Consider the following 14,248-nt stretch of genomic DNA (forward strand, 5'->3'; position numbering starts at 1 on the left):
CCCGGCAACCGTTAGCGCGGGCGTCTCCTCCCGGGCTCGCTGCGTCCCCGCCCACAGTCGCTAGCGGTTGGCCCGTGGGTACTGTCAATCGGTATCCGTCGCTCTGCCATTGGTCGGTGGGGATAGAGGCGCGGATGGGCTCCCTCCCGGCGGGTGATGGGAGGTCGGCGGGTGATGGGAGGTCGGCGCGTGACCCTCTGCGGTCTCAGGTGAGCTACCTGCACAGGGGGAGCCGGCCCGCCCCCCCGCGCCGCCCGCGTTCCCCCCGTGCGGCCCTGCCGGGTGGTGGTCCGCTTGCCGCCCTGCGGCCGTTTGCCCCCGTCCGCGCCCGTGCCCGTCTCTCTGCGCGCCTCGGGGTCTTGGCCTCGGCCTGGCCCCACCTGGCGCTCCGTCCTCGCCCCTAGAGGGACTGTGTGCGCCTTGTCCCCCTACTGGAAGGGGGCTAGGAGGAGGGAGACCGCATCTCGCTCTCGGCTCACGGTGCCCGGCACGTAGGAGCTTCTCAGTAGACGTTTGTGGGGCGAGCCTTGGGCTGTAGCGCCATGTCCTTGCTTCCCGACGTCCCCACTACACGCCTGGGCTTTATCTTTAACCTCCTCACCAGTGTTTCTTTTCCTAGACAAGCGCCGTGGCCTTGGGATGCGGTCTTGACGACTTTTATCCCCTTACCTTCCACATCTCGCCCAGTAAACCTATATCAATTCTGTGTCTAATTTCTCTTGTGGCTTCCCCTCTCCGTCTTTCTGGTGTTGCTTTAAGTTAAGACCTCATAATGTTTTGCCTGGATGACTGTAACTCCCCCCTCCTCCCCCACTGGTCAGGTTACTTCCAAGCATAGACCTCTAAATAAGATCCGTACTGCTTGGGCCAGCATAGGAGGCCCTGGGAATCCCAACCAGCTTCTCCAGGCCCATCTCCACCGACTCTCCTGTGCGCTGAACTCCTCCCCAAGGGCTCTGTGGGAATCTTTCCCTTACTGTGGTTCTGCCTGGGAGGCTTCTTCACTCTACTTTGCTGGGCTCGGCCCTGCTGGTGCCTCCTCCAGCATGCCTTTGAGGACCTTTCAGGTCTGAGAGGTGCCCTTTGCTTACACCCTCCCTCACAGCAGCCATCATCCTGGATACTCTGTAGGATGCCTTGATGCAAGAAACAGAGAGATAGTCTCAAAATGGGTCTGACGGTGAGTGAAATTATTGGCCCCCAAGCCTAAAGTCCAGAGGAAGGCATGTTTTACGGTAGGTTCATCCAGTGGCTCGAAATGACCTCTTGCCATTTTCAGCTCTGCTCGCCACCGTGTTAGCTTCATCCTGAGGCTGGTTCTGCTCTCACTTGTATAGCAGTAGTGGGAGCAGTTGGAGCTCTTTGCTTCCTTGCGTTTGTTCTAGTGGGAGAAGGTCGGTGGCCTCCGGAAGTTCACCCATAAGAGCAAGGAGTACAATTCCAGAAGCTCCCTGCAAACCTCTCCTCCTGTTTGGTGGGGGGTGGGGAGTGTCACTCACACCTTCTGGAATCAAAACTAGCAACGGGAGTAGGATTGCTCTGAAGCACCATCAGGTACTCTCTGGGTCCGGCTTCCTACATCTTCTGCTCAGAGTGGCTACAAAACAACAAAATAATACCCCCCCCCAAAAAAGAAAACACACACACACAGCAAAAAAACAACACCTATTCTAAAAACCTAGTCCTGGATTAGGCCTGAGTCAAAACTGAACTTGTAAAAAAGGAAGAGATCTAAGGCTGTGTGAAGCTAGGGTCTGTGCTCTCAGGGGCCAGCCTGGGGCTGTGGCCTGAATGTGCTGTGCAATGCTGAACTGCTCGGCAGACTGCAAACAGCACAGGAGGCACCAAGGGAAAAGGGATTGTCTTTTCTGTGTCCACTTCTTGATTTATCAACTTTAGACACCATTTACTTCCCTCAGGAGGGACAAAGCATTTTGTTCTCTCCTCCTCTCTCCACATTTCCTTCCTTCCTCTCCCTGTTTCTTGTCAGTTTTATTATACAAAGTAAACTTTTATAATATTTACAATGTATTCTGAAGAGTTTTATTACTTTTTTTTACAAAGTAAAGTTTTATAGCACTTACTGTGTAGTCTGAAGTCCTAATCAAGTCTTCTGGGTTTTGTCTATAGGCTGGTTATAGAAGTGGAAAACTGAAATATGATCATGTTGTTGTTAGTTATTGCAGAATAATTAGTGCATTGAGATGCTTAAAGAAGGAAATATCAACCTGTGACATTTAAATGTTGCTACTTGAAGGAGAGCAACACATTCTAATAAGTTTATTATTTTGCTTCTTTCTTGCTTCCTACTCACCATTTGGTTCATAGCCAGCTATTGCTTTTTAGGGTCCTGTGCAGGATATAGACATATACGTGTAAAACATCTCAATTTTCCAGTATATACTAGTTGATTCATTTGCAATATTAGTCACAAATCAAAACAGTAAAGTGAACATGTTTAAACTCACCACCCAAATTAGGAACTGGGAGACCCTGTGCCATTGTGCCCTCCCTCATTGCAGCTTGCTGCTGGACCCTCATAGGACATCTCCTGCCTGAAGTTTGGGTTTGTCACATAACTGTGTACCCCTAAACAATATATTTAGATGAGGGGGGTGTGATAGAAAGGGAATCCTATTGCCAATAGTCTTTCATAACTTGATTTTTTTCACTTATATTGCTAACATTTATCCTTGTGTGTATAGAATTTGTTTTCACTACTATAATTCATAGCATGAATATACCAGAATTTTAAATCTATTTTCTAATTGCTAAATGTTTAGGTTTTTTCTTTTCTTTTTTCTTTTGCCGTTATGAACCATGCAGCCCTGAACGTTCTTGAGTGTGACTTGCTACCCATGTGTAAGAATATCTATAGAATGTAAATCTAAGAGTGGAAAGTACTGTCAGAGAAGGAGAATGTTTGACTTAAATTGTTTTCTAAAGAGATTATATTAATTTGTTAGCCTTCCCATTGATCCACATCTTTATCAACATTTGGTATTAGAATTTTTAGATTCTTAATTTTTGCTGATTTAGTAGGTGTAAAATTGTCATGATTATGCTAATAAAGTTAAGCTTCTTGTCATAGGTTTATAGGATTTTCTCTTGTGAAATTCTTGTTTCTATCTATTGCCCATTTTTTTTCTTTTCCTTTTTTAAAATTGAAATATAGTTGACATACAGTATTGGTTTCAGGTGTACAACATAGTGGTTTGACATTTATATACTTTAGGAAATGATCTCCACAATAAGCTTAGTAACCATCTGTCATCATACAAAATTATTACAATACTGTTGACTATATTCCCTACATTACATCCCTGTGATTTATTTATTGTGTAACTGGGAGTTTGTAGCTCTTAATCTTCCTCACCTATTTCACTAATCCCCCCAGCTACCTCCCTTCTGGCCACCACCAGGTTTTTTTTCTGTACTTATGAGTCTTTCTGTTTTGTTTCTACATTTGTTTTGTTTTTTGTTTTTTAGAGCCCCATATAAGTGAAATCATATGGTATTTGTCTTTCTCTGGCTTATTTTGCTTAGCATAATAACATCTAGATCCTTCCATGTTGTTGCAAATGGCAAGATTTCATTCTTTTTTTGGCTGAGTAATATTCGATCATATGTGTGTATATATATATGTATGTCTATATAATTTTGTATCCTGTAACCTTACTGAATTCACTTGTTAGTTTTAATAGTTTTTTGGTGGGATCTTTAAGGTTTTTAATATATAGTGTCATGTCATCTGCAAATAGTGACAATTTTACTTCTTCCTTTCCAGTTTGAATACCTTTTGTTTTTTCTTCTTGTCTGATTGCTTAGGCTTGGACTTCTAATACTATGTTGAATAAAAGTGGTGAGAGTAGGCATCCTTGTCTTCTTCCCAATCTTAGATGAAAAGCTTTCAGCTTTTCACCATTGAGTATGTTAGGTGTGGTTTTGTCATATATGACCTTTATTATGTTGAGGTATATTCCCAGTATACCCACTTTGTTAAAATTTTTTGTCATAAATGGAAATTGGATTTTGTCAAATGTTTTTTCTGCATCTATTAAGATGATTGTAGGGTTTTTATCTTTTGTCTTGTTAATGTGGTGTATCATGTTGATTGAGCTGCAGATACTGAACCACCCTTGCATCTCTGGGATAAATCTCACCTGCTCATGGTGTATGATCCTTTCAATGTATTGTTGAATTCAGTTTGCTGGTATTTTGTTGAGGATTTTTGCATCTGTGTTTGTCAGGGATATTGGCCTGTGGTTGTTTTTGTAGTGTCTTTGTCTGGTTTTGGTATCAGGGTAATGCTGGCCTTGTAGAATGAATTTGGGAGTGATTCTTGCTTTTCAATTTTTTGGAATAGTTTGAAGAAGATAGGTATTGACTCTTCTTGGTAGAATTCACCTGTGAAACCATCTGGCCCTGGAGTTTTGTTTGTTGGGAGTGTTCTGATTACTGATGCAGTTTCACTACCAGTAATCAGTCTGTACAGATTTTCTATTTCTTCCTGATTCAGTCACTTGGAACATTGTATGCTTCTAGGAATTTATCCCTTTCTTCTAGATTGTCCAATTTGTTGGTGTATAACTTTTTATAGTAATCTCTTATGGTCCTTTGTATTTCTGTGGTGTCAGTTGTAACTCCTCTTTCATTTCTGATTTTATTTATCTGTACCCTCCCTTTTTTTTTCCTTGATGAATCTGGCTAAAGGTTTATAAGTTTTGTTTAATCTTTTGAAAGAACCAGCTCTTAGTTTCATTGATCTTGTTAATTTTTTATCTCTGTTTCCACTCTGATCTTTATTATTTCTTTCCTTCTACTAACTTTGGGCTTTGTTCTTCTTATTTTATTTCCTTTAGGTGTAATGTTAGATTGTTTAAGATTTTTCTTGTTTTTTGAGGTAAACCTGAATTACTATAATCTTCCCTCTTGGAACTGCTTTTGCTGTGTCCCATAGATTTTGGCTCATTGCATTTCTGTTTTCATTTGTCTTGAGGTTTTTTTTTTTTTTTTCTTTCATTTCCTCTTTGATTTCTTTATTGATCCATTGTTTGTTAAGTAGCCTGTTTAGCCTCCACATGTTTGTGTTTTTCCATTTTTTTCTTGTAATTCATTTTTCATTTCATGATGTTGTGGTCAGAAAAGATGCTTGATATGATTTCAGTCTTCTTAAATTTACTGAGGTGTGTTTGTGGCCTTTCATGTGATCTTTCCTGGAGAATGTTCCATGTGCACTTGAAAAGAATGTGTATTGTGCTGTTTTTGGATGAAGTTTCTCTATATGTCTATTAAGTCAGTCTGCTCTAATGTGTCATTTAAGGCCAGTGTTTCCTTATTGATTTTCTGTCTGGATGATCTGTCCACTGATGTGACTGGGGTGTTAAAGTCCTCTACTCTTATTATGTTACCGCCTATTTATCTCCCTTTATGTCTGTTAATATTTGCTTTATGTATTTAGGTACTCCTAGGTTGGGTGTATATATATTTACAAGTGTTATATCTTCCTGTTGGATTGAGTCACTTTATCATTTTGTAATGCGCTTCTTTGCCTCTTGTTACAGTCTTTGTTTTAAAGTTTATTTTATCTGATATAAGTATTTCTACCTAACTTTCTTTTATTTCCATTTGCATGAAGTACCTTTTTCTTGCTCCTTCACTTTCTGTCTGTGAGTGTCTTTAGATCTGGAGTGAGTCTCTTGTAGGCAGCATATATATGGATCTTGTTTTTTCATTCATTCAGCCACTTTATGTTTTTTTGATTGGAGCATTTGGTCCATTTACATTTAAAATAATTATTCATAGGTATGTACTTATTGCCATTTTGTTAATTGTTTTCTGATTGTTTTTGTAGTTCTTCTCTGTTTCTTTCCTCTTGCTCTCTTACCTTGTGATTTTTGTGACTATCTTTAGTGTTATGTTTCTATTTCTTTCTTTTTGTTTATGTATTATAGGGTTTTTTGTTTGTGATTGTCATGAGATTCATATATAACAACCTATATGTATATGTGATTATTTTAAGTTGACAGTTGATTAAGTTCAAGTGCATTCTAAAAGCCCTACATTTTACTGCCTCCCCATCCCACATTTTATGTTACTGATGTCATATTTCACATCTTTTTATTTTGTGTATCCCTTAACTACTTATTATAGGTATAGGTGACTTTACTACTTTTGTCTTTCAACCTTTCTACTAGCTTTATAAGTGGTTGATCCACTGCCTTTTCTATGTTTGCCTTTACCACTGGGATTTTTTTCTTTCACAGTTTAAAAATGTCTAGGGCTTCCCTGGTGGCACAGTGGTTGAGAGTCTGCCTGCTGATGCAGGGGACACGGGTTCGTGCCCCGGTCTGGGAAGATCCCACATGCCGCGGAGCGGCTGGGCCCGTGAGCCATGGCCCGTGAGCCATGGCCGCTGAGCCTGCGCGTCCGGAGCCTGTGCTCCGCAAGGGGAGAGGCCACAACAGTGAGAGGCCCGCCTACCGCAAAAAAAAAAAAAAAAAAAAAAAAAGTCTAGTTGTGGCCTTTTTTTTCTGCTTAGGGAAGTCCCTTTAACATTTCTGCAAGGCTGGTTTAGTGATGCTGAACTTGCTTAGTTTTTGCTTGTCTGTAAAACTCCTCATCTCTCCTTAAAATCTGAATGTTAGCCTTGCCAAGTAGAATATTCTCGGTTGTAGGTTTTTTCCTTCCATCACTTTGAATATATGGTGCCACTCCCTTCTGACCTGCAGAATTTCTGCTGAAAAGTCAGCTGATGGTCTTCTGGGAATTCCTTTGTATGTAACCAATGGTTTCTCTCTTGCTGCTTTTAAGATTTTCTATTTATCTTTAACTTTTGACGTTTTAATTACAGTGTGTCTTGGTGTCTACCTCTTTGTGTTCATCTTTCTTGGGGTTTTCTATGCTTCCTGGACCTGGATGTCTGTTTCCTTTCCCAGGTTGAGGAATTTTTCTGCTATTATTTTTTCAAATAAGTTCTCTGCCCTTTCTCTCTCCCTTCTCTTTCTGGAACCCCTCTAATTTGAATGTTAGTATGCTTGTAGTTGTTCCAGAGGTCCCTGAATCTATTCTCATTTTTATTAATTCTTTTTTATTTTTTCTGTTCAGCTTGGGTGATTTCTACTACTCTGTCTTCCAGATCGCTGATCTGTTCCTCTGTCATCTAATCTACTGTTGATTCCTTCTAGTGTATTTTTTCATTTATTGTATTCTTGAGTTCTGATTGGTCCTCCTGTATATTTTCTCACTCTCTGTTGAAGCTCTCACTGTGTTCATCCATTCTCCTCCTGGATCCTGTGGGCACCTTTATGATCATTACCTTGGAGTCTTTTATCAGGTGGATTACTCATATCCATTTAGTCCTTTCTCTGAGGAATATATTCCTCTGTCTCTTCATTTTGCTAATCTTTATTTCTTTGTTTTAGGTAGGTTGGTTATGTCTCCCAACCTTGGAGAAGTGGCCTTATGTGAGAGGTGTCCTGTGGGACTCAGCAGCACACTCCCCTCTGGCCACCAGAGCCAGATGCTTCAGGGGTGCTCCCTATGTGGGCCGCGTGCGCCCTTCTTTTGTGGTGGGGCCCACCGCTGTGGGTGTGCTGCTGTGTGGAACTGGGCCCCAGCCCAGCTGCTTGTGAGGCCCAGCCACGTGAAGTTGCTGTGGGCACGCTGGTGGGATGGACAGAGCACCTGGTGCTCCTAGGCTAGAGGGTGGATTCCAGAATGGTGCCCGCCAGCCCTGGGGTCAGCACTGTGGACCATGATCACAGAAGTGGCTCCAGCCAGTGTCCCAGTCCCCAGGGTGAACTGCAGCTGCCCCCTGCCTTTCCAGGAGGCTCTCTAAGATCAACAAGTGGGTTGACCCAGGCTCCTTTGAAACCACTGCCTCTGTGCTGGATTTCAGAGTGTGTGAGAGTCTGTGCACAACCTCTAAGAGCAAAATCTCTGTTTCCTATAACCTTCCAGTTCTACTGAACATAAGCTCTACTGATTTAAAAAAAAATTAATTTCTGGAAAGCTGGTTTGATTCTTTCAATATCTTCCTAGTTATTTTGAGAAACACTTGTTTGCTCACTTTCGTGAGCAAAAGACTCCATCTTTTATAGTTTTAAACACATTTGCAGTTATTTCTACCATCTAATCTTCTTGTGTATCTGACTTTGTTGTTTGATTTTTCTGCAGACTTTCACTCATGGTATTTTGTTTTCTTATCTGTTTATTTGAAAGAGAGCATATTTGGTTAATCTTAATCTTTGGAAAATCTCAGGCCTCTATTTAGGATGCTTTGTTTCTGAGAAGATTGCTTTTGCCAGGATCTTGGGGGTGCTACTGAATTAGGGCCACACTGCCCCTCTTCAAGGGTCCCTGGCTTCTTTTAGGAGTCTAAGGGTAACTCTCTTGTCTGTTGAGGTGACTCACTCTCCCAGTTCTGGTTTCAGCTCATGTGTATTTTTACCTTTTGGAAGTTTCTCCTACTTTCAGGTAGCTCACAGATGCCATGGCAACCATATTCTTGGTGAGACTTAGTTGTTCTAAAATGCAAGGGCCACAAAGAGTTATCCAGTCCACTATATTCTTAGTCTTATGTTTTTTCTAGAACTTTTGTCTTTAATTCATCTGGAACTAATTTTTGCACATGGAAAGTCATAGGGATGCAATTTGCCCCAAACTAATTATTCTAATTCCATTTAAAACTAGCAGATCACAGTTATTAAGCACTTACAGTGTGCCAGCCCCAACTTAGTTCTCTGAATCCTCACAAGAGTATTATGAGGTGTGGATTATTGTTAATCACATTTTACATATGAGGAAACTGAAACTGGAAGGTCAGGTGCCTGTCCAGGGCCTCACCGAGCTGGGGAACATGCTGCCCTACTGATCTTCACTGTGTTCCAGTGTCCCTTCGGTCCGTTTCTGAAATTGATTATGTTCTAGTGTCTATTTTTGTTCCTCTACCTGCAATGACCTTTGTTTATGTAGCTCTATGGTGTGTTTTGATGTCATCATCCTTCCACACAGGTCTTAGTGGGACCTCCAGTTTTCCCTCTGTCTAGGGGGCCCCCCATACCACCGAGCTCAGCGCGCAGCCTAGGTGGGCATTGCCAGGCCCTAATGTTAACATCTGAGGGACCTGGGGCATGAGCGTACCAGAGACCCCACATTGCTGTCACTGTATGCAAAATGATAAATCAGCCCACAAACTGTTCACTGTGAAAGGCACTGCCCTCCTACCCTGATGAATCTTTATGATGACTTTGAAGCCAGGGTGGGATGGGTGGGTTGGGCTTCCTTAGAGTTCTTTGTTGTAATGTGGTGGCGTGGGAAGGGACAGCTGCCAGGTCCATCCTGTGTAGGGAGGGCATCCTGTGTAGGGAGGCCTGCTGTTGAAGCTTGGTCTCCCTCTGCCTTCTTATCGTTGGAGCGGGGCTGCTCCTCGGCCTGTCCTTGGGTTGGTGGGTGCTGTAATATGGGAGGACTGATGAGGGGAAGAGGCTGGTGCAGGTCTGGGGAGTGGGCTCCAGGCCCTCTGGCCAGGAGCTCTGGGTTCTGCATGCCCAGAAGGCGATCCAGAAGTGGGGTGTAGACTCTAGGGGCACGTCGCCCTGGCCCTGGCCTCCTCGTTCATCACGGCCCCTGGCCTGGGCCTCCTGGCAGTGGATCTGTACTGTGGTGCAAAGTGTCCTTCACGGCTCCTTCCCGCTCTGTTCTGGTTTTCCCCCCTTTCCTTCTCTCTTTCTCATCCCTTCCCATGCACTTCTCTCCGTCCGACTATCCTTGCTTCGTAGGCTCTGACCCAGGATGGCTCTTGGGTGCCTGTGAGCCTTTTGGGGCTGAGCTGAGCTCAGCCTTGTGAAGAACTCGTTGGCTAAACTGCCTTTGTTGTTGCCTTGCAGACGCTGATCCGTTCACTTCATTTTCCGGTGGACGACTGTCCCGCTGGCCCGCCAGCTCCCGATGGAGGACAGAGGCTCCATGGCCTCAGAAGAGGACCGCCGGGGCCAGGGCGGGAGCCTCTCCCTGCCAGCGCCGCCAGAGGGCCCTGCCGCGCAGACCGCCTCGGAGCCCAGCAAGTCCTGGTCCTTGGCCCACAGACAGCCGAGCAGAAGGAACAGGCTGTCGAAGCTCTGCCAGAGCAGGATGGCGCTGTCTGGTAAGCAGCCCTTCTCATCGCCAGGGGCGTCCGCCTTGCGTGTGAAAGTGGGGGCCACGCCGGTCTCCACTCAGGGGCTCTGCTCCTGCAGAGAAAAGGCCTTCGTTTCAGGCGGTGCCGGTAGGACCCTCTCCTGTCACGTTTGTTCTGCTGTGATTCTTGTGCAGGAAACTCCTTTTCAGGCGGCGGTTGGAATTGGCCTGCGGTCCAGGGTCGGGGTTTCTTGCTCTGGGGTGTGTGAGACGGCCGGGCTGGGCCGGGTGGGCTGCGTGAGCCAGACTCAGTTTTATTCGCTGGGTTCAGCGCATGCTGACTGACCGCTTGCGGGTGGCAGTGCCCGGGGTTGGCCAAGAAGTGGGAGGTGCCACTGCCCCCCCCTTCCTTATTTCTCTGCATCAGCTGGTGGCTGCGGGGCCCAGACCCAGCCAGAAGGAAGGCGCTGCTCTGCCTTGGCGGCTCATCATCAGAGGGGGTACCTGGGGGCCAGCGGGTGCTTGTTGGGGGTTGGGAGGTCCGGACTGTGGGGAAGCCTGTTAGGGCAATGGGGAGGCGGCTGGAGCTGGGGAAAGGGCTGCAGGGGAAGCCGGGGGCGGGTCTGGTCTCGGGGAGAGGGGAGGAGGATCTGGAGGGGCCAGCTGTGCTCAGGAGGCAGATGCTGTGGCAGTGGCCTCGCTGGTCTGGGAGGCGGGCAGTTGCCCCGGAAGCGAGGGCTCCAGCCGGGGGCGCTGGCTGGGGAGAGGTGGGAAGAAGAGGCAGAGCGGGCGTCTCAGTGCTTGTCCTGAGGCCCGAGGGTGGTTGGATTGGGCTCGGCACCGGCTGTCTGGGAAGAGGAGGCCCAGGGCAGATGACCGTGTGGTTTCTAGCCTCAAAGGATGGTCGGGGGGGCCCACGGACTGGGAAAGTCAGGCGTCCTCTCTGAGGGGCCCAGAGCGGAGAGCAGGGAAGAGTCATGTTCGCTTGTTTGGTTTCTGAGCTGCTGGAAGGATGGAGTTGACACTGAGCTGGGAAAGAGGGGGAGCCGGCAGCTGGAGCCCAGGGGAGGGTTGGGGCTGCGGGTGTGAGTGGGGGGCCATCAGCACACGTCTATGCGAAGTGTATGTAAAGCCACCAGGGGTGGTTGGAGGTTCTGAGGCTGAGCCTGGGGTCCTGCAGTGGTGAGAGGTGAGAAGGTGGAGGGCAGAGGGTGCCCTGTGCAGGGCAGGCAGTTTGGGAGGAGGGGAGCGGCCCTCCTGGCCCAGCGCTGCTGAGGCATGGGGAGGGTGGGGTGAGGCCTGGGAATTGACGGCTGGGACTCAGGAGCCGCTGGCGATGTTGCCGAGAACTGACTTTCTGGAGCCGCGGTGGGGAGTGAGCCTGTGGGTGAAGGAGGAGGGAGACCCAGCGCAGGTGGTGAGACAGCAGGGAGCTCTGGGGTCTGGGAGACTTCACAGGGACGGATGAGGGGTAGCAGCTGGAGGGACTGGGGGTCTTGGACCAATGGACACGGGAGCAGTGCCCCTGGGAGGGGCGGGTGGGAAGGGACTTCAGAGGGTTGTTTGCACAGTGTTGAGGTCCTTTGTGCTTCTGTGTGGTGGTTGTCTAGGCGGCCCCTGGGGAATGTTCAGATGCACATTGACAGTGTGAATCAACCCTGCAGGTCAATTTCATCCTTGGATCCTTTTGCAGGAGCTAGAGGTGGGGACTGTGTGTTTTGTGTGTTTCAGCCACGCAAGGTTTAAAGTGTCCCTTCCTTTGCTTTCCAGAAGACAGATGGAGCTCCTACTGTCTGTCGTCACTGGCTGCCCAAAATATTTGCACAAGCAAATCGCACTGCCTGGCTGCGCCTGCGCAGGCGGACCTGGCAGGGTCCCTGGGCAGCACGTCCTGCTGCTCCCTGCTGCGGGGCTGGTCCTCAGGGTGGTCCACACCTCCGCTCCCGGCCCCTGTGTGCAACCCCAGCAAGGCCATGTTCACCGTGGACGCCAAGACCACAGAGGTATGTGCTTCGGTTTGTGACCCAGCCGTGAGTTGGGGGTCTGTGTCTTCAACTTATAACCTCAAACAGAGGCACTTGAGTGTTTCGGGTGCAATGAGAAAAGGGGCTGGTTCTACCTACATAGTAGCAAAAGAGTGAGGACTTTGGAGACCCTTCCTCAGTGTCAGTCAGTCGAAACGTATTGAATTCTGTCATCAAGGCAGAGATTCAAGGAAAGGGAGGCAGCGCATTACCTATTCATGCTTCTGCTCAAGCACTGGCTCAACTAAAATAGGCCTGGATATTCAGTGTTTGAATTAAATGTGTTTGCATCATGCACGTTTGTGTGCAAAGAGCTGAGACTGTCAGGCAGGCAGGCCGTGGGGTGTGTGTCCCCGTCTCTCCCGCCTGGTCTTCACGACGTGGTGTGTCCATCTCGGCGGGTGAAGGGTGGGTGGTTTCAGTCTCAGTGCCGCTGCTGCACTGGCCGGTGGTCATTCTTGTTTCCATGCGGCTGAGACACCGGAGGACCCGGGGCGGCTCTGCTGGGAGCTCGACGGCCGCGGGACGTGGCGGGAAGGACAGGTCGCTGGGCCGTCCCTGCACCACCTCCTCGCTGCCTTCCCCTCGGCTGTCCGGGAGCCAGAGGAGCTGCTGGTGACGCGGGTGCCCTCCTCTCTGCGACCTCAGATCCTGGTGGCCAGCGACAGAGCCTGCCGGCTTCTGGGGTACAGCAGCCACGACCTGATTGGCCAGAAGCTCACACAGTTCTTCCTGAAGCCGGATTCCGACGTGGCGCGGGCCCTCAGTGAGGAGCACGTGGAGGCCGACGGCCGCGCCGCTGTCGTGTTCGGCACGGTGGTGAGTGTGGGCCTCTCGATTGCCGGTGGTCGCTGCCGGCGCCGTCCTGCCCTCAACCTTGGCATGGGGAGCGACTGGGGCGGCGGGGGGAGGCCGTGTCGGAACAGAGACGGTACTGCTGCCTACCTGGCGTGTCCCCGGTCCTCCTGCATCAGGAGGAGCCTTGACCGCCTTGCAAGCCTGCAGGGCCCACACCAGGTTCTCGAGGAGTCGCACGGTTCTGTTGTCTCCCATCCACATCTCCACGCCCTGCTTGTTTGGTGGTCTTGGAGGGGCTGGCACGGCTGCAGGGTTTCCCTGGAGCTTTGAGCCTCCCTGTGTGTGTCCAAGCCGGACGTTGATGGGCTGACCTGCATGTTAGATGCTGAGCCCTGAGCCTCAGGCACCAAAACAAGTTAGGACCAACTACATCCAGAAAATTACCTGTCCACGAGACGACTACCTAGAAGAAAATTCAGACGTTCCGCATGTATTGGTGTCTGTTCTTTAAGAAATTACAGACTCCGCTCTTTCCCCTGCTTTGTTACCGCGAGGCTGCGGATGGAAAAAACCTACTCTTCGATAGATCATTCATTCACTCGGAGACTGTAAGGTTACGTGTCAGAAGCCTTGTTTGTACTTCAGTTAATTTCCGAAATGTGAGGCAGGTGAGCAGCGGCCAGGGATGCCCACGTGCCCGTTTCTGGCCAGGTCTGAGCCCCTCTGCCCCCAGGTGGACATCGTGAGCCGCAGTGGGGAGCAGATCCCAGTCTCCGTGTGGATGAAGAGGGTGAAGCAGGAGCACAGCCTCTGCTGTGTGGTCGTGCTGGAGCCCGTGGAGAGGGTCTCGGCCTGGGTGGCTTTCCAGAGCAACGTGAGTCTGTGTTTCTCAGCTGCATGTCGCCTCCCCACCGGGGCCTTTGGGCAGAAAGAGGGCATGGGGTTCTGGGGGGGTTGGACCCGGCAGCCCCCTGACTAACTGTGTGCACTTGGGCAGGGAACCCAGTCTCCCTGTGACCCTGTTCCCTCACCTGTAAAATTGGGATATAATCCTGACACTCACAGGATTGTTTCAACACTTCAATAAAGCGATACACGTACATCCGTCCGAGTGGTGGCTGAGGCGCAGACGGCGCTCAGAGGCAGGTGTGGGTGTGGTTGCCGTATGGGCTCCCGCGGACGCCTGGAGAAACGCGGGTCTCGGGCCGCCCGGCAGGAGGAGGAGGCTGGCGTTCTTTGTGCCCGCGGCACTTTGTGGGGGTCGGGTTGTGGGGGAGAGGTAGCACTGATAGCCTTGCCTTCAGCTT

At 48.6% G+C, this 14,248-nt stretch overlaps 1 protein-coding gene across 1 annotated transcript in view; it reads left to right on the top strand.

The window, feature by feature from the left end:
- The first annotated feature begins 9,933 nt into the window (after positions 1–9,933).
- The window catches only part of PASK (PAS domain containing serine/threonine kinase), a 28,312-nt gene continuing 23,997 nt past the window's right edge, over positions 9,934–14,248 (top strand). The window contains exons 1-4 of the mRNA XM_079709938.1: positions 9,934–10,147; positions 11,890–12,122; positions 12,792–12,962; positions 13,675–13,815. Of these exons, the coding sequence (XP_079566064.1) occupies positions 9,952–10,147; positions 11,890–12,122; positions 12,792–12,962; positions 13,675–13,815 (741 nt within the window). The 5' untranslated portion in view covers positions 9,934–9,951. The remainder of the gene's footprint in view (positions 10,148–11,889; positions 12,123–12,791; positions 12,963–13,674; positions 13,816–14,248) is intronic.

Source organism: Hyperoodon ampullatus, assembly GCF_949752795.1.
Source record: "Hyperoodon ampullatus genome assembly, chromosome: 8".
Classification (NCBI taxonomy): Eukaryota; Metazoa; Chordata; class Mammalia; order Artiodactyla; family Ziphiidae; genus Hyperoodon; species Hyperoodon ampullatus.